Here is a 24,822-nt window from a genome sequence, read left to right on the forward strand (position 1 = left end):
TAAGTTTTTGACCTTCTAATTTGTATATCAAATGGCCAATTGCCCATCTTGCCCAGTCATTGGACCATTTCTCCTTAGTTTTTTTGTAAGTAGGCAATCAAAGATGAGGAAATTAAGTTTCTTGATCTATAGTCTAGGGTCAGAGCAAGAATATAGTGGAGGCTCAGTGTCTTTTTTATGTATATATATATGCAAAATACCAAGTGGAACATTTAAAAGTGATATTGATTGAATATTTATGTCGGCTTTAAAAAAAACACACAAATAATGCTTAACTTCACCTTAAAAGTTGGTATTTTGCATATATATAAATATACATAAAAAAGGCACTGAGCCTCCACTATATCCTTGTTTTGACCCTAGACTATAGATCTAGAAACTTAATTTCCTCATCTTTGATTGCCTACTTGCAAAAAAACTAAGGGGAAATGGTCCAATGACTGAGCAAGATGGGCAATTTGGCCGCCATTTTGATATGCAAATGAGAAGGTCAAAAACTCAAAATTTTGCTTGGGAACCATTTTTTTTTTTTGGATTCAGCACCCTTGAAATAAGTAAAGTAGGCCGGTTCCTGACTTGTACCCATAAATGCTCCTCACTTTCACTTTTTGGACGATTCCGTCTAGACTATTTAGGGGTTGTATTTTTTTTAAAAACATCAGAAATGTGTTCTATGTGGTCCACTTATAGAACACGTCCTTTAAGGATAACTGGGTCTGGGTTCTTATGGGTTAAGGCCCCATATGGACGGTGTGATGAAGTGGAGCTAGTCAACACTGAGATCATGAGATACTAATGCTGTCGCTGTGTTTTGTCCCAGGTCTCCCTTCTGTTCCCCGGACCGCTACACCTCCCTCTGAGGACGGACGTCCCACTCAGGGACAGGCAGCCTCTGTTTGTGCAAACTCAAGCGTGTCCTGTGCTCTGTGTGTGTGTGTGTGTGTGTGTGTGTTCTTGTACGTCCTACATAGTGAGGACCAGAACACGTTTTTAACGTGTGGGGTGGGGACATTTTTGCAAAGTGAGGACATTTTGGCCAGTCCTCTCAAAAATGAGAGTTAAAAAAAATTAACTGAAACTTGTTATCGTGAAAATGTCCTTCGTTTTTGTCTTTGTCAACTTTTTTCATACATAATGAAGATGGATAAGACAAAGGAAATGAAGGCAAAATTTACTGTGACCTCTTTTAATCTCTCACCCAACAAATAAAACTAATAAAAACTAAACTAAAACTGGCAAACTCACTCTAAAAACTAATTAAAACTAATTGAATTTGAAAACAAAAAATCACAATGAAAATAAAACTAAAACTAATGAAAAATCCAAAACTATTATATATATATAACTTTATAACTTTTAATAGGAATATAACTATATAACTTTTCAAGGGAATTAACTATTACAATGAGGGTCCTCACAAAGATAGAAGTACAAGAATGTGTGTGTGTGTGTGTGTGTGTGTGTGTGTGTGTTCTTGTACTTCCTACATAGTGAGGACCAGAAAACGTTTTTAACCAACAGAGTGGGGACATTTTTGCAAAGTGAGGACATTTTGGCCGGTCCTCTCAAAAATGAGTTTAAAAAATTAACTGAAACTGTATTGTGTGGTTACAAAACTAACTTATAGTGAAAATGTCCTTCGTTTTCATCTTTGTCAACTTTTTTCATAAATAATGAAGATGGATCAGACAAAGGAAATGAAGGCAAAATTTACTGTGACCTCTTTTAATCTCCCACCCAACAAATACCCCATTACAAAACACTAAAACTAATAAAAACTAAACTAAAACTAAAGCATTTCAAAAACATAAATACGAAACTAAAACTGGCAAACTCACTCTAAAAACTAATTAAAACTAATTGAATTTGAAAACAAAAAATCACAACGAAAATAAAACTAAAACTAATGAAAAATCCAAAACTATTATAACTTTTCAAGGGAATTCACTATTACAATGAGGGTCCTCACAAAGATAGAAGTACAAGAATGCGTGTGTGTGTGTGTGTGTGTGTGTGTGTGTGTGTGCGCGCGCGTGTGTGTGTGTGTTCTTGTACTTCCTACAAAGTGGGGACCAGAACACGTTTTTAACCAGCAGAGTGGGGACATTTTGGCCGGTCCTCTCAAAAATTAGTTTAAAAAATTAACTGAAACTGTATTGTGTGGTTACAAAACTAACTTATAGTGAAAATGTCCTTCGTTTTTGTCATTGTCAACTTTTTTCATACATAATGAAGATGGATCAGACATTAAACTAATTAAAACTAATTGAATTTGAAAACAAAAAATCACAATGAAAATAAAACTAAAACTAATGAAAAATCCAAAACTATTATAACTTTTCAAGGGAATCCACTATTACAATGAGGGTCCTCACAAAGATAGAAGTACAAGAATGTATGTGTGTGTGTGTGTTTGTGTGTGTGTGTGTGTGTGTGTGGTCTTGTACTTCCTACATAGTGAGGACCAGAACACGTTTTTAACCAACAGAGTGAGGACATTTTTGCAAAGTGAGGACATTTTGGCCGGTCCTCTCAAATATGAGAGTTTAAAAAATTAACTGAAACTGTATTGTGTGGTTACAAAACTAACTAAAATTATAGTGAAAATGTCCTTCGTTTTCGTCATTGTCAACTTTTTTCATACATAATGAAGATGGATAAGACATTAAACTAATTAAAACTAATTGAATTTGAAAACAAAAAATCACAATGAAAATAAAACTAAAACTAATGAAAAATCCAAAACTATTATAACTTTTCAAGGGAATTCACTATGACAATGAGGGTCCTCACAAAGACAGAAGTACAAGAATGTGTGTGTGTGTTCTTGTACTTCCTACACAGTGAGGACCAGAACACATTTTTAACCAACAGAGTGGGGACATTTTTGCAACAAAAACATAAATACTAAACTAAAACTGGCAAACTCACTCTAAAAACTCATTAAAACTAATTGAATTTGAAAACAAAAAAATCACAATGAAAATAAAACTAAAACTAATGAAAAATCCAAAACTATTATAACTTTTCAAGGGAATTCATTTTTCATTTTCGTTTTCGTCTGTGTCAACTTTTTGAAGTTGAAATTGAATTTGAAAACAAAAAATCACAACGAAACTAAAACTAAAACTAATGAAAAATCCCAAACTATTATAACTTTTCAAGGGAACTCACTACTACAATGAGGGTCCTCACAAAGATAGAAGTACAAGAATGTGTGTGTGTGTGTGTGTGTGTGTGTGTGTGTTTGTCTGCTCGCCGACCTCTGCATGCCTGTCTCAGGCTTCTGCGTAACGTCCAGGAAATCGCAGGAAAAACAGAATTGAACATTATGTAAACAAGCCGTGACAAACTTCTGGAGCGTCCGTCCAACTCTTTATTTACATTATCAATTATGTTCTCTGCGGATAAGCTGCTTTCAATGAGGGAGGAGTGCTCCGATTCAGTATTGTCTCTGAAGGCAGCAAATGGTTTATGTCATCGCTCACTGTGTGTCAGTGCCACAGCCAGACGGGAACACATACACACAGTCTGACCACCAGTTCATAACTTGGAAATGTTGCACTTTCACAATTCTCAAATAGAGATTTTTTGAGTGATTTTGGCTTCTGGTGAGCTCAAAATTATAACTTTGGCAAGTTCTTGCAGTTGCATTAGATCAGGGCAATTAATTTCCCCAAGGGGCCACATGACCAATACCACGAAGGTTGCAGGGGCCGGACCAAAACTCTTGACCCAAAACACCCCAAATTACCAAAAAAGGCACAAAATGACCAAAAAATACCCCAAATGTCCCCAAAAAAGACACAAAATGACCCAAAAAAGGAAACAAAATTACTAAAAGACACACATTGACCACAAAATGATTAAAAAAAAGACACAAAATGACCAGAAAAGACACAAAATTACCAAAAAAAGACACAAATTGACCACAAAATGACCAGAAAAGACACAAAATTACCAAAAGAAAGACACAAAATTACCAAAAAAGACACAAATTGACCACAAAATGATCAAAAAAGATACAAAATGACCAAAAAAGACACAAAATGACCAAAAAAAAGACACAAAATGACCAAAAAAGACACAAAATGACCAAAAAAAGACACAAAATGACCAGAAAAAGACACAAAATGACCAAAGAAAGACACAAAATGATCAAAAAAGACACAAAATGACACAAAATAACCCAAAAAAAGACACAAAATGACCAAAAAAGACACAAAATGACAAAAAAAAAAGACATGAAATGACAGCCAGCCACAGCCAGACGGGAACACATACACAAAGTCTGACCACCAGTTCATAGCTTGGAAATGTTGCACTTTCACAATCCTCAAATAGAGAATTTTTGAGTGATTTTGGCTTCTGGTGAGCTCAAAATTATAACTTTGTCAAGTTCTTGCAGTTGCATTAGATCAGGGGTGGGCAATTCATTTCCCCAAGGGGCCACATGACCAATACCACGAAGGTTGCAGGGGCCAGACCAAAACTCTGAACTAAATTCTGCTCAATATTAATTTAATCGCTTTATAAAATACAGTAAATTATCTGGTTTTGAGCTGCTACTGATAGGAACACATGTTATGATAAGACTGTTAATGTGGAGTAAATCAAATATAGCAGTAAAAAGTAGTAAATACTCCAATCACTATATCACTATTCCATTTATTTTAAACACAACTGTAAATGTCCTTTAGTAAGCTTCCTATTTGTGTTTTTGTATTATATAGCTTGTTTTTCATGTTTGTACATTTTCTGTGTTTTACAATGTTTTTGAAAAAGTGCCGTCCAGTGTGAAACGGGTGCTTTCATTTTGAAACGTAGTGACAGGAAATAACCGGCAGAACGGTTAAATGAAAAAACGAACGGTAAATAATAACGAGTGCGTCGTAATTCATATAAAGTTGATATAAAGTATCTAAAAGGTTTCTATAGTGGCTGACAGGACACAAGGTTTGTTAAAGTTTATTTTCTTCTGTTATATATATATAACTCTTATTTCTTTGTTGTGAAATTAGGTCATTAGCGAAAGCTAGCGGCTAACTGATACTAGCGGCTAACTGATGCTAGCGGCTAACTGATACTAGCGGCTAACTGATGCTAGCGGCTAACTGATGCTAGCGGCTAACTGATGCTAGCCGCGCTGCTTGTTACAGCTACTAGAGTAGCCATTAGCATATCAATGCTAACTCAAAATTGTGGTCACAACAATAGCTGACATTCATAGCGGCGTTACAATCGTGCCAGAGAAATTCAGAGTTGAGCAAACTCCAAAACAAAACTTAAAATATTTTATATTTTATCGAAGTTTGTTGCCTTGAAATTTTGAGTTCACCCAACTTTTATTTTTTTGCAGTGTACCTGAAGTTACCAAATATAGTTATTTGCCTGATAAAGGGTTAAACCAGATGAAGAATTTTAGTCATCTGCAGTCATTTTAGACATCTGGATCTTAAGGCAGGCTACCAGAGAAACAACAAATTGTTGCAGCAGCTCAGTTAGCCGGTTAGTCTCCACTGGCATGCCAAACTGCTTTGGAGGAAAACTGATTGTGTTGTAATCACCAGGTTTGTTTTGAGGAGGAGACCTCTGTGGTTAATTCATCTCCTCCTGATTGTCTGGATCTTAAGTTGTCAGGGAAACAATCAAGCAAATATCAGCAGCAGAGTCTTGGCCAACAGCACTTCTGTCAATGTGCTGAACAGCCTTGGAGAAACACTGATTTTTAACAAGAACTGCTTTTAATCAGTGTTGTTACCAGTTTAAATCACCTGGTGGTCCATTTGTTTGGGAGAGGAAACCTCTGCTGATAATTTGGCTTCCTGTAAAAAACAAAAAACGAAAACGAAAACCCTTCTGGACAATAAATATTGAAGGAATTCTAAGAGAAGAAACTGATTTCAATGACAACGTTGTTGCATCATTGTTTGTTTTGATCAAGAAAAAATTACAAGTTGCATGAAAAAAAATACTTTTTTTAAGCAATATAAGAACTCATTTTTGTTTTAAATGTCAATCAACAGAAAATGAAAAGCTATTTTTCATAACTGATCACTAAGAAGTGTTGTTTTGCTGGTTCCAGCTTCTGAAATGTAAAAATCTTGAACTTTTACTCACTATTTTTGACATTTTAGACCAGTAGTTCCCAACCTTTTTGAGTCGCGACCCCCAATTTAACATGCATGTTGTCCGTGACCCCCGCTCACTGAACAGAATCTCGGAATCAGACAAACTCAGTTGGTACGACGAATTTTGGACAAATAATGAAGCAGACAACAACTCAAACATCTCTATCTGTGCATTTATATATGTATTTTTTATATTTTATTGTTACTTTTAATCTAAGTCCTTTGCTATCAGTTTAAAGGTCCATTCTGACCTCCTGAGTGTGTAACAGTCAGCTTCAAGCCAGAGACTCCTTGGAAAGTAACAACTTGATACTTTGGGATTTGTCAGAAAAGACACAAAATTACCCAAAAAAGAATCAAAATGACCAAAAAAAGAATCAAAATGACCACAAAAAGTCACAAATTGACCAAAAACACCCAAAATGTCCCAAAAAAAGACACAAAATGACCAAAAAAAGGAAACAAAATTACGAAAAGACACAAATTGACCACAAAAGAGAGAAGCTGGTTCCAGCTTCTGAAATGTAAAAATCTTGAACTTTTACTCATTATTTTTGACATTTTAGAGCAGTAGTTCTCAACCTTTTTGAGTCGCGACCCCCAATTTAACATGCATGTTGTCCACGACCCCCGCTCACTGAACACAATCTCACACAGTTCAGATTTTCCCAAAAAAGAAACGAAATGACCAGAAAAAGAAAACAAAATGATCAAAAAAGACACGAAATGACCAGAAAAAGAAACAAAATCACAAAAAAAAGACACAAAATAACCAAAAAAAAGAAACAATTACCCCAAAAAGACACAAAATCACCAAAAAAAGACACAAAATAACCCAAAAAAGACACAAAATTACTTAAAAAAGACACAAAATTACCAAAAAAGGAAACAAAATGACCAAAAAAGACACAAAATGACAAAAAGACAAAATGACCAAAAAAAAAAGACACAAAATGACCAAAAAAGTCACACAAAAAAGACACAAAATGACCAGAAACGACATGAAATGACCAAAAAGTCTAAAACACATTTAACATTAAACACACTTTAACACAGTGGAGACAGAGCTGACTTCCAAAATGATTTGGCGACCCCCAGAAATCATCTCAAGACCCCAACTGGGGTCCCGACCCCAAGGTTGAGAATAGCCGTTTTAGAGAATCAAAAGTTTCAGCTGCAGGTCAAAATCAAATCATTTCTAACTTTCAGTCCCTGAGCTTTGAGTAGAAGTGATGAAACAGAGCGAATATCAACTGTTGCCTTCAACAGGAGCTCTGGCTTTCATTCCCTCCACGCCTCAGCTGGGATATTTCTGTGAGGTCCAACTTAAAAAGTCACCACTCCAGAAACCAGCCAGGCTGCCATGCACCAGAGACATCCAACTATATCATTATAGGAGAAACAGAATCAGAAATAGCTTCTACCAACTATCCAACGCTCCAATCACAAGGACCAAGTGGAGTAAAGATCACAATGTGAACTATTACAAACATTCGGGTCCGCTGGCCTCGAGGTTACAGCCACTTCTCTTCAAACAGCCGAAGCCTCGGTTATTTTAGAAGATCGGGTTACTAGACACGGCTAACCAAAATAACAGATTTCATATCTACTAACATTGACCTTGGACAGGAAACAGACAGCTTCAGGGGTTACCTACAGATGTACATATTAAAAGAGCCTTACCCTTTATAATGCACTGGGAAAAAATATATATATTTTTGGCCCTGTAATTATTACTTCAATCATCTATATAAGTTCTACAAATAAATACGAATTCAATGCTTTTACTTTGAAATAGCAGTTTTTCATGTAGTGCATTACTTAGTGATTGTTTGTTATTATGTGTCCTCAGTTTTGTATGTAAATTGAATCATTCGTTCCAAGTCATATTCACTAAACCAGTTCATTGGCTTAATTAGTTGATATTTCCAAGTAAAATGTAATTGATGGACATCAGTGAATCTGCAATTTACTTGTCTATTTTCATAAAAATAAAAAAAGTGGTTCTATTAAAGCAGGCTAAACAGGGAATGCCCTGCTTAGCCTGCTGCCCCCGCGACCCGGCCCTGGATAAGCAGACGAGAATGGATGGATGGGTATTAAATAAATACTAGAAAATTTCCTCTGGGGAAATTCCGAAAGGGCCACGGGGGCTACTGCCGGTGTGTGTACACTATGATGAGATTCTTCAGAGATTTCAAACTATGCCCTTTCAAAGCAATCAACAGAATTAACTGACACCTGTTAATGTTCCAAAAGAGTGACAGCAGCCAGAGGTGGACTGGAATTTCTGGCCTCGAACAGAAAGCATTTTTGGCAAAACCATAATACCTATCATTGATCCGACTTCACTTTGAGCGTCCTGAGTTCTTCCTGAACGTCTACATATGGTTTTCTTTTGTAAGAAAAATGAAAAAATAGCTTTGTTAGAGCGATCTAAAAAAACTGTTACATCTCCCTTTTTTTAGAAATCTTCCTGCGTTTTTAATATGGGAGCCAATGAGGCTGTTGGTGGTGTTGGTGGATCATCTGTGCGTCCTACGCCCAAACTATAACTCTGACAGCTTTACCAGAGGATTGTGAGTGAGAAGACAAATTTTCCTACGTTTCTATGTATAAATTATTTCTGTAGAGTGGAATTTGCGGCCTGGAGCGCAGTTTTCAAATTAATTTTTTGACAGTTGTTTCTCTCCCTCTACACTCTGGCGATGATGTCACACACTGTAACACAAACATTCCGTGCAATACACACCCATTATAATCTCAGAATTTCTCCAAAAATGATCATGGTCATTGAACAGGGATTGATAAAAAACTATATGAGCTATCAAAACGTGGATTAATACACCGATACACAAGACTTGTGTCTACCTTTTCAAGTTTAAATAGAGTCTCTAGGTGAAATTATGCCGGAGAAGTAGACGTTTAAATATCTCCAATTATTGTTCTTTTTTCGCTCATTTTTTTTCGGCCGCCCCATTCATTTCAATAAAAAAAAATCGTATTCTGTAGAGAAAAGTAATAGCACACCGATCCCGATCAAACAGCACGTTTTGATATATAATTTGTCCTGCAACTCTTCAAGTTGTAGGACTAGTAGCGGGACGAAATTGCGTCCGAAAGAGGAAGAAGAAGAAATCCACAATATAACAGTAGTGAAGCACTGGTCCCTACAGCTAGTCAAGATTACAAACACTTTCTGAGTGGAAAAACTTGCCTAGCTTTTTTAAAGTAAATGTCACTCCAATTCTTTTCAGTGTGCAGACCATAGAATCACAGGTTCAAAAGGTACAAATGTGCCACAGAATATGGGATCATTTTTGAATCATTTGATTCTATCCTGGTTTAAAATGTTCCGACTACAATATTTTGACACTAAAGATGAGACAAAGTGGTTTGTAAGCTTGCAGTTCACTGATAGAAGACATTGTTTCACTACCAACCTTTACAATGCAGGTTTGGAGGCTGAACTCCCTCATGGCTCAACCAGGAGCAGCAGCCACGTCCTTATATTAACAGGAAGTGAGTGGGCTTATGGGAAATGTAGTCCTGAATAAGTTTGGGGTCACATTATATCACTTTCAGGACTTTAATAGTTCTACATCAGGCCCTTCACACAAATATGCAATGGTGGAAGACGTATAAACTAAAGTAAAAGTACTACTATAACACTGTGAAATTACTCCACTACAAGTAAAAGTCCTGAATTCGAAACTTAAAAGTATCAGCATCAAAACGTACTTAAAGTATCAAAAGTAAAATAACTTGTTATGCAGAATAACCACACCCATTTTTTTTAAAAATTAGATAATCATTATTGGTGCATTTATTGCTAAATTTAACTATTTAATATACATTATGTGGTTTGATTTATAAACATGCATAATCACTTTAAATTGATCATGTTTTTATGTTAAATCTTCACCTGTAAAGTATCTAAAGCTGTCAGTTAAATGTAATGAAGTAAGAAGTACAATATTTGCCTCAAAATGTAGTGAAGTAGAAGTAGAAAGTTACAAATGTGGAAATGAAAAAAGTAAAGTAAAAGTACCTCAAAATTGTATTTAAGAACAGTACTTGAGAACATTTTTCTTATTGAATTAAAATTTAAAAAGGGCCAGTTATTAAAATTTCCTGTCCAAGCCTCAAAATGTCTTAAATGCTTTTAGTCATTGCATTTGCATACTATCACATAAAATCCACAGCTTACATTCTTTTCAACAATATTTGTAACAGACACATTGCACACGTATGGTACTTGTATGAAAAACAACTATTTTACTTTGAAGAAGTTAGTCAGGCCCCTGCTGGACATTAAAAAGAATGCAGGTTTAATGCACTTTAGCATTCATTCCACTGTTCAGGCCCAGAGGTAGGTGCTAATTGGTGAATGGTACTTGATTGTAATAGTATTCATAGTGTATTAAGCTGACTCACAGCTGTTAGTCAATCCAAACATGATCAGTCGTGCTATTTTTCATAGGCCAGGGAAAACATTCTGCACTGTCTGCAGCCGGACAGTAGCAGGGCCACTCTGTCTGGATAAAACCACCACATATCATCCATGACTTGCACTGACTGAGGTCAACAACGCGTGGATAAGATGAGATGGCATTTTGAGTGACAAATACACAAGCTGACACATGTCCAGACCTCCACACATTCACCCACACCTATCCCTGATGCAGACGCAGCGTGCAGACAGTCCCACCGCGCTGATAAACGCCTGCCAGAGCTCCTGTGAGATGCACAGAACTCTGAATATGCTTCCCACTGCGATCCCACCCGGCAACAGAAGCAACACCAACAGGGTTTTAATCACCTTGTTTTACGGCGAGTCAGAAAACAGGGAAAAGACAACAAGCTCTAAGTTACCCTCGTGTTTGTCTCAAATTTACGACCCTTTAAGTCACTTTACTCAGGGCTTGTAGGGAGGAGGAGGCAGACAAAGAGCCTTGGCAGACACTGTATTTATCTTTACCTAATATTTTTTTAGATGGTAAGTCTGGCTTTGGACACATTCTTGGTTTTTTCTGGATTTACGAACGCCTCTCACTCCCCCAGCGGTCATGAACTCTCGATCAGTGAATCATTATTGCCTGAAGCAAAACTGATCAGCTGTTTCTTTAAGGCATGCTACATGAGCGGTAGCTTTTTCAGACAGGCAATCTGAAGGCCAGCGGACCTGAACGCAACTGTGCAATGCACCAATACACATCTACAGAAGCCCGGAGGAAGCCTTGACAAAACAGTAACCCTTAAGATTAATCAATACCTGCTTATTAAGAAGACTAGCGGCTGCTAGCATGCAGCAGAGCGGCTCACGGATCGGCCTTCTGACCTCACGGTACTTGAGCACACTTGGATAACTCAAGGGCAAATGTTCTTGGCATTAGCTATCGAAGAGTGGAAAGTGCCGTGGATCTAAAAGTATTACACCCTCCGGGGCTTAGATATTGAGAGAGTGCACTCATCTAAAGATGAACCTTTTGCTTTCTTTAAATCTTCCATACCACTGGAGATAAGAAGGGAGAATATCCAACAGAGGGACGGAGAGAGAAAAGACAGATTGGCATGACTCCTCGCAGCGTGAGATGTGAGATACAACATGTTCTATCAGGGTCATTTCGGGCACGTCTCCCCGGATTAACAGCCGGTTTCTACGTATACGTGTGACATATCATTTAGGGCATTTTACGCTCGGAGTGTGCACGCTCGCAGGGTGCACGCTCGCAGGGTGCACGCTCGCAGGGTTTGTCAGCGAGGTAATGCACAGGAGAATATGGACGGGCTATGTGTGCATGTCAATGAAATATTCATGCAGGAGTACTCAGAACTCTGAAGAGGGTAGAGCACAAACAGCACCTCGGCAGACGAGAAAAAAAGCCCCCGAGGAATAACAGCAAGGGAAAATAAGAGAGAGGGAGTGAATAAGAGAGGAGGGAAGGAGGGGGGTACACAGAATTATATTTATAGCGATATAAAAAAAAATAGAGATGAGAGAATGCAGAAAGCCATTTTAGGAAAAAGAAACACGGAGATGCATTGTGTTCTGACATGATGCACACAGATCAATAGTGGCTGCAGACTCTTTTGATCATGCTACAGATGATATCACAAGCTGTCCACCTACACTGTAAAAAAAAATGTCTGTAGATTTTATAGTGACGTAAAATGATAAATGGGTTAATTCAGTTTTAGTAACAATGAAACACTGTAAATGTATATATCAGCCAAAACAGTATTTTTTACAGTTTTATTTTTTGAAAAATACATTACTCCAATGTTAAATACACTGTAATATGAATTAAATATTATTTATTATTTATTAATATTATTATTATATATTATTTATTTTATTTATTTATTTTTATTTATTTATTATATTATTTATTATTATTAATATTATATATATATATATATATATATATATATATAAGCGTCACTGTAATTTTTGCATTTCTCTTTTGTAAAAAAAATATTTTTTCTCAATGTTAAATATACGAAACACCATATCTCTAACATAAATATACTGTAATATTTAATGGTAAAATCTTTAATTTATGTGGCATTTATATTGTATTTTCTTGTCAATTATATGGCAGAACAGCGTTTCTTTTGATGGAAAAACGTATTTATACAGTAAAAAATGGAATAAAATGGAAATCTTAAACGTGAAATCAACAGTGCAAATATCTTTTTACCGTAACATTAAAAAAAGTTCTACCGTATTTATTACGGTAAAATTCTGGCAACCACAGCTGCCGTTTTTTTACCGTAAAAACAACATTTTTTTTTTTACAGTGTACAGTGCAGCAGCACACGGTGTAAAGCAGCAGCTCTTTTACAGCCATGCTTCCTGCAAAGTCTCCTGGGTCCTTTTTCTACCCGGGCATGATGACTGACATGTTCTTGTAGTGGTTTAGAGGCGGCCACGGCCCAGTTCTGATCACTTCCCTCTAGACACCGCAAACAGCCCCTCCTGTCTGTCTCTGAGAAGGATGATGATGATGATGATGAGGGCTCACAGGGCAGCCTACTTTATGCCAAACACCTCCAGATTTGGGTTTGGCCCTGACCAAATGCCCTTGGTTTTTTTTAAAGAAGACAACCAGGCTTTAGAGAAGCTTAGCAGGGTTATATCGGAGAAGAAATCCCGGAGAGGATCACTTTCAGCAGCTCAAAGTACAGTAAGTCAGTCATTAACATTTCGTAGCTTCTTCACTGGTCAAAATTTAATGGGATACCTATGATTAGGGCTGGGCGATATATCAATACAAAAAATATATCAATATATTTTTTAATGTGAAATCTTCTTCTTTCTTTTGTAATGTTCATTGTTATTTTCTCATATAAAGATATTCATTTCAGAAAAAGATTGGCCGATTTTATTTCATAGGCTACTTTTATTGAAGATATTTTTTATTTAAATGTGCACTTTATGGAGCTTTGATTAAAAATCGCACTTCTGTTGTATTTATGTTCACTTAAATAAACAGTTTCAATAAAATTACTTGTGACATGTCATATTTGGCTTTGGCTTTGACTGACTATTTTCTCTCACTTTGCGATAAAAATATCATGATATATATCATATATAGATATTCAGCTAAATATATTGGGATATGACTTTGGCCCGTATCGCCCAGCCCTATTTGAATCACATTGCATTGCTTTTCTTGGTACATCACAGCGTGCACAGGACGGTTCAACCAGCTGTGGTTGCAACACAACAGCTAAGCAAGAGGGCAAACAGCAGCAGTTAAAAAATATGAACCAAATCAGAAACATCTGACATGATTAATATCATCATGATTATGGGAAAATATCATATACATACATGTAAATGGAAAAATCAAAGACCTTCACTAATATGTTTCAAAAACGAACTTAAAATATTTTACTCCTCTCTATTAGTTTTAGCTGAAAAATATGGACCAATACAAAAACTTTGCAATGATTTATCAATGTTTTTTGATGATTGGCTGGATGAAGTGTCAAGGTCTTAAATGACGTGATGATGTGTCTTTGGGCACCTTTTCATTGTTGCCTGTATTTATTTTTTATTTTATTTTCTAATGTCATAGTTTATTTTTATACCTTTATATCTCTGTTGGAGTTTGTGTCTGTGTCCACTTGACTTACTGAGATGATAGTTTTGTTGTTTATTTAACTCTTTGCCTTGCAGAATTTTGTTTTTGTTTTTGTTCTTTGTATTTTTTGGAGGAATGTATAATGGAGATTCTTGATTGAACTTGTAATTACAGTATTGTGCAATAAAGTTTAAAAAAAAAAAAAAAAGCAGCAGTTAAAAAACTTTGTAAGAACTTTAGAGAAGTGCTCAGTGTGTCTGTTCCTTTGCATGCAGCCTCCAGCAGTGAAAAGACTCCGTTACAATCACCTGTTACTGAGCGACAAGTCCCAATTAATCTTTCCCAGCCTCTCCCATCTCCTCTCTATCCTCTTGTCTCTTCCACAATCTGTCCTCTCCTCTCAAACTGGACAAGCGCTGTGTCTTCCTGTTGCCTGAGTCCGGTTTGAAACCATTACACTAGGGCTGGGCGATATGGCCCTAAAAGAATATCACGATATTTCCTGCAAAAAAAAAAAAAAATACTTTTTTTAAATGTTTTAATAAGGTGTTTTAATCAGAGTTTTTTCATGACTGCTCATTTAAGTAAAAATGCATGTTTTGAACTTTGCAAACATAGTGTTTAGTGTTGGGAAATGTGCTGTACTGTTTATGGGCTGGGATTTGTGTATGTATGTGTATTTGCATGTATATGCATTTTTTTTGTTTTTATTTTATGTATTTTTGTTTAATATGGTCGATTTGTATGATGTTTGACCTATAAGAAATTGAATAAAAACTTAATGATGATGATTACTTATGATATTTCCATCTGAATAATAATAACATGGGCATATAATATTCCTGTAAATCTATATAAGCTGCAGTTTATTGATTTATTTGAATTATCTGGTATAGCTACCTCTCTCTTAAACTCATAAATCCTTGACAAAAGACTTTCTGATGATTATGTGAAAGGTCTTTAACCTTGTGGAATCAATTTATAACACTTAATGTTAAAGTATCAGCAATAATAAAAATAACCATTTAGGGGTTTCGGGGGCATATTTTAATTAATTTTGTAAAGGAGAATAAAGGTTATTGTATATTTTATTTAAGGCATCTTATTTTGACAGTCTTGTAAATTATGTGGTGGATTCTGTCCTCTTATTTTGACAGCTGCATGTGTTTAGCGAGAGGGAGTAATAGTAGCTTTTGATGATTAAAACAACTCTAACCACTACATCAAGAAGTAGGAACATTGCCAATATCATGATATGCATTTTTTTTAACCATAAAAAAAATATACCGATATTATCGTGAACGTTGAAGATAAGGAAAACAGCCGGAGGAGTTAATCCAGACAGAAACTTACTGCCGCACACTCTTACATACAGTTCATTTCCATCTTACTTATTTTATGCTAATGTTCTTTTATTTGCTTGTTAACTTGTTTTTCTTGGCATTTGCAAGGCGCTGCGTTATTGCAGAGTTCGTTCCTCATAAACATTTTTATAGATGCAATAATAAAAAGGCGAAAAAGAAAAAAAGCCCCCCACCCGATCTGCGCCTTCAATTAAAGGTGGCATTTAGATCTGGCTGAGCGTACTTGAACGTGACACAGTGTGCTTGAGCTGTCATTGAGGAAACAGCTCACAGTCTACGTAGGAGGTGAGATCAGCCGAGGGACATTTTGGAGATTTGTTGGCCCGTCGGTATGTGCATACTTCCCCCTGATATATCTGTTTATTTGCACAGCACATCTAAACAAAAGAGCGAGCAGGGAGGCCACTTCAGCCTGACAAAGGTCACATTTCCTAACGCAGGAAAACTGCTTCCTGGCCAGCGAGGGCTCGGCTCGGCTGCAGGAATAAGACGGAGTGGTCCGATCACAACAGCAGGAAAGAAGAGAGATGCTTCAAGCTGCATGCTTACTGTATATTTTAAGGCAGGGGTCTCAAACTCAAATTACCTGGAGGCAGTATCAAAATGACCAAAAATAGACACAAAATTACTAAAAATGTTTTTAAAAAAAGACACAAAATTACCAAAAAAGCCCACAAAATGACAAAAAAGACACAAAATGACTGAAAAAACCACAAAATTACTTAAAAAAGACACAAAATGACAAAAAATACACAGAATTAGCAAAAAAGACACACAATTATTTTTTTAAAAGACACAAAATGACAGAAAAATAACTAAATTACTAAAAAAATAAACAAAATGACCAAAAAAGGACACAAAATTATTTTAAAAAGACACAAAATTGCCAAAAAAAGACACAAAATTACCAAAAAAGTAATAAAAGGAACCTTCCACACACAACACGGTAAAGGGCCATTCATTTAAAACTCACATTAAGCTTTCATATCAAGGTGAGGGCCACAAAATATCGTCACGAGGGCCGCAATTGCCCCTGCTGAGACCCCTGTTTTAAGGAAAACCTTAGTTTATCTTCACAGACCAATTTAAAAATCAAACTTGGTTCCCACCTGCAGAGCTGCAGAGCTGCAGAGCTCAGCCCACAGTGATGAATGCTGCAAACAAAACAAAGCCTGTAACCATTCTCCACTTACAGGAACAAAAGCAGCCTGCCTACACGGAAGCAAACACCACTCCAAATAAATTGCAGTAAGCAAAGTGCTACCATTAATCAAGCGCACTCTTAGTTCGGAACGAGGGGTCTGCCGTAACTTGTCAAGGGCCTTTACATTTGCTTTTACACTTGAGAAAAAAAAGAGGCAGACCTCAAGTTACCAAGAATAAAAGTCTATTAATCTAGCAGTCAATCTGTGCACCTGCACACAGAGAGAGAGAGAGGAAAGTTATCAACCCCTCGAGTGTTTGAAGTGCTATTTCATCTAGCAGAGAGGCGCAGGTGAATACTAAGGGAGGTTTCTCAAAGTCCCCGTCCAAGCGCAAGATCTGTGTTTGACTATCTTTGAATACAATGCAAATAATCTCCCTAAAGAGCGCCGTGAAAGGCAAAAAGATTTATGAGGAGGCGGCAAGTGTAACAACACAAGACAGGTGAGGCTCCAGTGTGGCTTAGACAGGGACGGGGGGGTTCTCAAACGCTGGTTCTGGGGACCACGAAGGGTCCAGAGCACATTTAGACTTCTTTGTGATGAGTTTATTTAGTGGTTTTGTAATAAGAGCAGGTTTTACAAGGACAAACTGTGCAGACAGCAGGGTAAATATGCATCATCATCATCATCACACTATACTGGATGACAACTACACTCATAGTTCTTATGCATGTTAATAAAAATAAAACACAACAGTGTATTTCGTAAACAAGATAAGCTCAACGTTGACTGATGCTAACTTACATTATTGCCCTAAATGTCAGAAATTTATATTTCCAAGTTTTACCAAATTAAATCACTGTTTTAGGCCAAAAAATACAAGTTGGCTTTTTTGCAGTGTGAGTACTTTTACTGCCCTTTTAAGAAACCCTCTGATGCTCTCAGTGACACTTTTCCCATCAATTTGTCTTTCTTTAATGGAGGCTGAAACAGAGGCTAGCTGCAAAATAAGTATTTACGCTTATATTTAGTAATTTCCATCACATTATGTGTGTAGCTGAATGTTGTCAAGCTTGTTGTCCACCCTGTCATAGTGAAATATCAGGTCATATAAAAACCTTTCTGAAATCTGAAATATATTTTCTAAACAGTAAACAGTCAATTTGCTAACCGAGTCATGTTGCTAACTGAAGGTCCATCCATGCTAAGCTAAATGCTAAAATTAGCCCATATTTTGCTGATTGCATGTACATTGTCTGCCGATAGTTACTTTATAAAAAACAGTGTGGGAGTTTGACCAACATGCATTTCAGTGCATGCATACTTTTGATACTTTAAGTACATTTTGATGCTGATACTTTTGTACTTTTACTTCAGTATTCAAGTTTTGAATGCAGGACTTTTACTTGTAGTGGAGTAATTTTACAGTGTGGTATTAGTACTTTTACTAAAGTAAATGGAGGAAGAAGTATTCAGATCCCTAAAATAAAAGTCCTGCATTCAAAACTTACTTAAGTAAAAGTACAAAAGCATCAAAATGTACTTAAAAGTATCAAAAGTAAAAGTACTCATTATGCAGAATGGACCCACTCAGATTGTTTTATTTATTCTAAATATATTATAAGATAATCTGTATTGATGCATTCATGTAAGAAGTGTTTTAACTACTTAATATACTGTTATGAGGTTGCATATTCTGCATCTATTTTTGTACAGTATATTAAGTAGTTGATGCTGCTTTCATCAATAATAATAATAATCCAAAAATTCATGCAGAATATGCATAACAATCTGAGTGGTGCCTTTGTGCATAATGAGTACTTTTACTTTTGATACTATAAGAACATTTTGATGCTGAAACTTTAGTACTTTTACTAGTAAGTTTTGAATGCAGGACTTTCACTTTAAGTTAAGGATCGGAATACTTCTTCCTCCAAAAATAGATGCAGAATATGCAACCTCATAACAGTATATTAAGTAGTTAAAACACTTCTTACATGAATGCATCAATACAAATTATCTCATAATATATTTAGAATAAATAAAACTATCTGAGTGGGTCCATTCTGCATATTGAGTACTTTTAATTTTGATACTTTTAAGAACAGTTTTGATGCTTTTGTACTTTTACTTAAGTAAGTTTTGAATGCAGGGCTTTTATTTTAGGGATCTGAATACTTCTTCCTCCACTGGTATTTCATGTCATTTACTTTAATAAAAGTACTAATACCACACTGTAAAATGACTCCACTACAAGTAAAAGTCCTGCATTCAAAACTTGAATACTGAAGTAAAAGTGTAAAAGTACCAGCATCAAAATGTACTTAAAGGATCAAAAGTATGCATGCACTGAAATGCATGTTGCTCAAGCTCCTACACTTTTTTTTATAAAGTAACTATAGGCTGACAATGTACATGCAAACAGCAAAATATGTCCACCCTGACATATTGGGCTAATTTTAGCATTTAGCTTAGCATGGATGGACCTTCAGTTAGCAACATGACTCAGTTAGCAAGTTGACTTGCACCACATCAACAGTATAAAATAGAGGATTTATCATCCAATTGGATTCATTTTGACTTCAAAATTTGGACTTTTTTTTAAAATAAATGTCTGTTTGATGCAGTTTACATGTCTTTGTATGTGACTGTTTTCTTGCAAAAAACATATTTTCATCTCAACGAGTTAAACTGATTAAATAAAGGTTATAATATAATATATTAAATATATAATACACACTCTCCGGCCACTTTATTATGTACACCTGCTCGTTAACACAAATATCACAACACATCCAACCTTGCAGCAGCGTCACTTTATTAGGTACACCATGCTAGCTAATAAAGTAGCAGGTGAGTGTGTAATATATATAATTAAAATATTTGTATTATTTTTTTTGTCTATTCTGAGAGACAGAGGGGACATCTTCAGCAAATATGGAGTTATTTATTTATTTGCTCAATTTCACTTTAAACAATTCATGAAGTATCAGAGTTTTTTTTATCTTTTTTTAATGATTTTAGTTAATTAATTTTTCTGTCAATAGACTGATGGAATTAAGTGTTTGGGACATACTTCTGGGAATAAATTATAAATCATTATCCATAATATACTGATTGGTTTCTCAGTCTTTTATTTTGGAAAAATACTTTTTTAAAAGTGTTTTAATAAGGTGTTTTAATCAGAGTTTTTTAATGACTGCTCGTTTAATTAAAAATGCATGTTTTGCTTTGCTTTGCTCTCCAAATATGAGTCGACTTTAGGGACGATATTATGATATTTTCATCTGAATAATAATAACATGGACGTATAATATCCCTGTAAATCTATATAAGCTGCAGTTTATTGATTTATTTGAATTATGTGGTATAGCTACCTCTCTCTTAAACTCATAAATCCTGGATAAAAGACTTTCTGATGACTATGTGAAAGCTCTTTAACCTTGTGGAATCAATTTATAACACTTAATGTTCCTGCACATGCATTCAGGTCCCATAACTGGGATTTAAGAACCTCCAGGGGCCCTTCAGAGAGCTCCGAGGCCCCGGAGAAAGACTCCATAGGGCCTATATCCCAATTTAGCTTCTTATATTATTCCCTGCAAAGTTATTAAAGATATCTGATTCTTAGAAAGTGTGCAAAAAAAAAAAGAAAGTGTGCATGGGTGGGCTTGTTCTTAAATAGCTAATGCAGAATTACTTGAGTATTTCCAGTTATATAACTTTATACTATTTACTTCACTACTTTTAGCTGACAGCTTTAGTTACTTTTCAGGTCGAGATTTAACTCTATGGAGTCTTATAGGGCTATTTTGTCAATTTCTTAATCATTTTCATGTCTTTTTGTGTCTTTGTGAGTCGTTTTGTGTCTTTTTTTTGGTCATTTGTGCCTTTTTTGGTCATTTTGTGTTTTCTGTGTTTTCTTTTGGTCACTTTTTCTTCTCATTTTGTGTCTTTTTTTTGTGGTAATTTTGTGTTTTTTTTGGGATTTTTTTTTTTTTGTCATTTTGGGTTTTCTTTTTATTCATTTTGTGTCTTTTTTTGTCATTTTGTGTCTTTTTTAGTCCTTTAGTCCAACATAAAATGTGATTTTGAATCTATGGACCCACTCAAGTTGTTTCATATATTGATATTATGGGAGTATTACTATTGATGCATCATGTGAGTGGCATTTAATGTTTTGGTATGGGTATTTTTAACTATGTACTTGTACTACTTATTCTACAAAATGTACTTAAAATATCAAAAGTAACAGTACTTTTCAGTACATGTATATTCTGCATGTATTTTGGATGATTATTATTAAACTGAGCTAATTTTGACTACTTATTATACTGTTATGTGGTTTATTTTTATTAACATGCAAACTATACTATACTGATCATGTTTTTCATGTTAAATCTGTAGTAAAAAGTTGCAAAAAATTGCAATATTTGCTGTTTAAATGTAGTAAAGTAGAAGTATAAAGTTACATAAAATAAAAAGTAAAAGTACTTTTCAGTACATGTATATTCTGCATGTATTTTTGGATGATTATTACTAAGCTGAGCTAATTTTGACTACTTATACTTATACTTATGCTGTTATGTATGCTTCTTATATTATTCCCTGCAAAGTTATTAAAGATATCTGATTCTTAGAAAGTGTGCAAAAAAAGAAAGAAAGTGTGCATGGGTGGGCTTGTTCTTAAACAGCTAATGCAGAATGGACCCACTCAAGTTGTTTCATATATTTATATTATGGGAGTATTACTATTGATGCATCATGTGAGTAGCATTTAATGTTTTGGTAGGGGTATTTTTAACTATGTACTTGTACTACTTATTCTACAAATTGTACTTAAAATATCAAAAGGAAAAGTACTTTTCAGTACATGTATATTCTGCATGTATTTTTGGATGATTATTATTAAGCTGAGCTAATTTTGACTACTTATTATACTGTTATGTGGTTTATTTTTATTAACATGCAAACTATACTATACTGATCATGTTTTTCATGTTAAATCTGTAGTGGAGTAAAAATTGCAATATTTGCTGTTTAAATGTAGTAAAGTAGAAGTATAAAGTTACATAAAATAAAAAGTAAAAGTACTTTTCAGTACATGTATGTTCTGCATGTATTTTTAGATGATTATTATTAAGCTGAGCTCATTTTGACTACTTATTATACTGTTATGTTATGTATGCTTCTTATATTATTCCCTGCAAAGTTATTAAAGATATCAGATTCTTAGACAGTGTGCAAAAAAGAAAGTGTGCATGGGTGGGCTTGTTTCCTAAATAGCTAATGCAGAATGGACCCACTCAAATTGTTTCATATATTGATATTATGGGAATATTACTATTAATGCATCATGTGAGTAGCATTTAATGTTTTGGTATGGGTATTTTTAACTATGTACTTGTACTACTTATTCTACAAAATGTACTTAAAATATCAAAAGTAAAAGTACTTTTCAGTACATGTATATTCTGCATGTATTTTTGGATGATTATTATTAAACTGAGCTAATTTTAACTACTTATTATACTGTTATGTGGTTTATTTTTATTAACATGCAAACTATACTATATTTAAAATATTTTATTTACTATTTAAACGTAGTAAAGTAGAAGTATAAAGTTACATAAAATAAAAAGTAAAAGTTCTTTTCAGTACATGTATATTCTGCATGTATTTTTGGATGATTATTACTAAGCTGAGCTAATTTTGACTACTTATTATACTGTTATGTGGTTTATTTTTATTAACATGCAAACTATACTATACTGATCATGTTTTTCATGTTAAATCTGTAGTGGAGTAAAAATTGCAATATTTGCTGTTTAAATGTAGTAAAGTAGAAGTATAAAGTTACATAAAATAAAAAGTAAAAGTACTTTTCAGTACATGTATATTCTGCATGTATTTTTGGATGATTATTACTAAACTGAGCTAATTTTGACTACTTATTATACTTTTATGTATGCTTCTTATATTATTCCCTGCAAAGTTATTAAAGATATGTGATTCTTAGAAAGTGTGCAACAAAAAAAAAAAAAGTGTGCATGGGTGGGATTGTTCTTAAACAGCTAATGCAGAATGGACCCACTCAAGTTGTTTCATATATTGATATTATGGGAGTATTACTATTGATGCATCATGTGAGAAGCATTTAATGTTTTGGTATGGGTATTTTTAACTATGTACTTGTACTACTTATTCTACAAAATGTACTTAAAATATCATATACCTTTCAGTACATGTATATTCTGCATGTATTTTTGGATGATTATTATTAAACTGAGCTAATTTTGACTACTTATTATACTGTTATGTGGTTTATTTTTATTAACATGCAAACTATACTATACTGATTGTGTTTTTCATGTTAAATCTGTAGTGGAGTAAAAATTGCAATATTTGCTGTTTAATTGTAGTAAAGTAGAAGTATAAAGTTACATAAAATAAAAAGTAAAAGTACTTTTCAGTACATGTATATTCTGCATGTATTTTTGGATGATTATTATTAAGCTGAGCTAATTTTGACTACTTATTATACTGTTATGTATGCTTCTTATATTATTCCCTGCAAAGTTATTAAAGATATCTGATTCTTACAAAGTGTGCAAAAAAAGAATGGAGAATGGACCGACTCAAGTTGTTTCATATATTGATATTATGGGAGTATTGATGCATCATGTGAGTAGCATTTAATGTTTTGGTAGGGGTATTTTTAACTATGTACTTGTACTACTTTTTCTACAAAATGTACTTAAAATATCAAAAGTAAAAGTACTTTTCAGTACATGTATATTCTGCATGTATTTTTGGATGATTCTTATTAAGCTGAGCTAATTTTGACTACTTATACTTATACTTGTACTGTTATGTATGCTTCTTATATTATTCCCTGCAAAGTTATTAAAGATATCTGATTCTTAGAAAGTGTGCAAAATTCTACAAAATGTACTTAAAATATCAAAAGTAAAAGTACTTTTCAGTACATGTATATTCTGCATGTATTTTTGGATGATTATTATTAAGTTGAGCTAATTTTGACTACTTATACTTATACTTATACTGTTATGTATGCTTCTTATATTATTCCCTGCAAAGTTATTAAAGATATCTGATTCTTAGAAAGTGTGCAAAAAAAGAAAGTGTGCATGCATGGGTGGGCTTGTTCTTAAACAGCTGTGCTGGACTTACAGGGACACGGTTCTGTTGGGTAGGAAGCTGGGCTGCAGGGTCTCCATCAGGTCCACATCATCACACACTACTTTGACCCGGACCGGCTGCCGGCTCAGCTCCTTGGACCGCTCCGCCGAGCAGTGACAGCTGTCAACGATCAGGTCCGGACAATTCCTGTTGCTGAGGCTCTGCTCCCACAGCGCGACCATTACGCACAGCAAAGTCAGCGCCCTCATAGTGGACTCGTGTTCCCTCTATGTGACAAGTCGGGACCATTTCACATCGAAATCAAGAGTCCAGTCTGGATCCAGATCCTGGTCACCTGCTGCGTGCAACCCAACCCAAACAGCGATTATTAATATAAAACCAGACAGGGAAGTGCAGCATCAGGGCTCTGGAAGCATGTTCCTGTGTCATAAGAAGTCCTCCAGAGTGGGTTTTTTTCTGTGGGGAAACTTCCAGCGGCGCGCTTTCAAAGTCCGGATAAACTTCCCTGCGACACATCGGCAGCATGTGTGTGTGTGTGTGTGTGTGTGTGTGTGTGTGTGTGTGTGTGTGTGTGTGAAGTGTGTGTCTGAGGTAGAAAATCGTCCCTAACTACCCACTAAACACCCTCTCCTGTTTCAGCTACTGCATTCCGTGTTGCCATTCACTCTTATCATCCACTTCTTGCGCCCCTGGACTTGTTGCTTGTTGCGCAGTGTCCAGAAAAAAAAAAGTCCCTCCCCGCCGAGTCCTCACACACTCCGACCGGTCCACATCCCAAACAGATCCACGAGGCCACAGACAGACAGTCAGTCAGCAGTGGGGACATGTAACTAAGTATATTTACTCAAGTACTGTACTTAAGTATCATTTCGAGGACTTTACTCGAGTATTCCCTGTTATATAACTTTATACTTTTTAATTCACT

General features: G+C 35.1%; 1 protein-coding gene across 1 annotated transcript in view; it reads right to left on the minus strand.

The window, feature by feature from the left end:
* The window catches only part of LOC131993242 (adhesion G protein-coupled receptor A3), a 436,008-nt gene extending 411,725 nt beyond the window's left edge, over nucleotides 1-24,283 (minus strand). The window contains exon 1 of the mRNA XM_059359047.1: nucleotides 23,928-24,283. Within this exon, the coding sequence (XP_059215030.1) occupies nucleotides 23,928-24,145 (218 nt within the window). The 5' untranslated portion in view covers nucleotides 24,146-24,283. The remainder of the gene's footprint in view (nucleotides 1-23,927) is intronic.
* Between the last annotated feature and the right edge of the window lie 539 nt (nucleotides 24,284-24,822).

The sequence above is a fragment of the Centropristis striata genome, chromosome 20, assembly GCF_030273125.1.
Source record: "Centropristis striata isolate RG_2023a ecotype Rhode Island chromosome 20, C.striata_1.0, whole genome shotgun sequence".
Lineage (NCBI taxonomy): Eukaryota > Metazoa > Chordata > Actinopteri > Perciformes > Serranidae > Centropristis > Centropristis striata.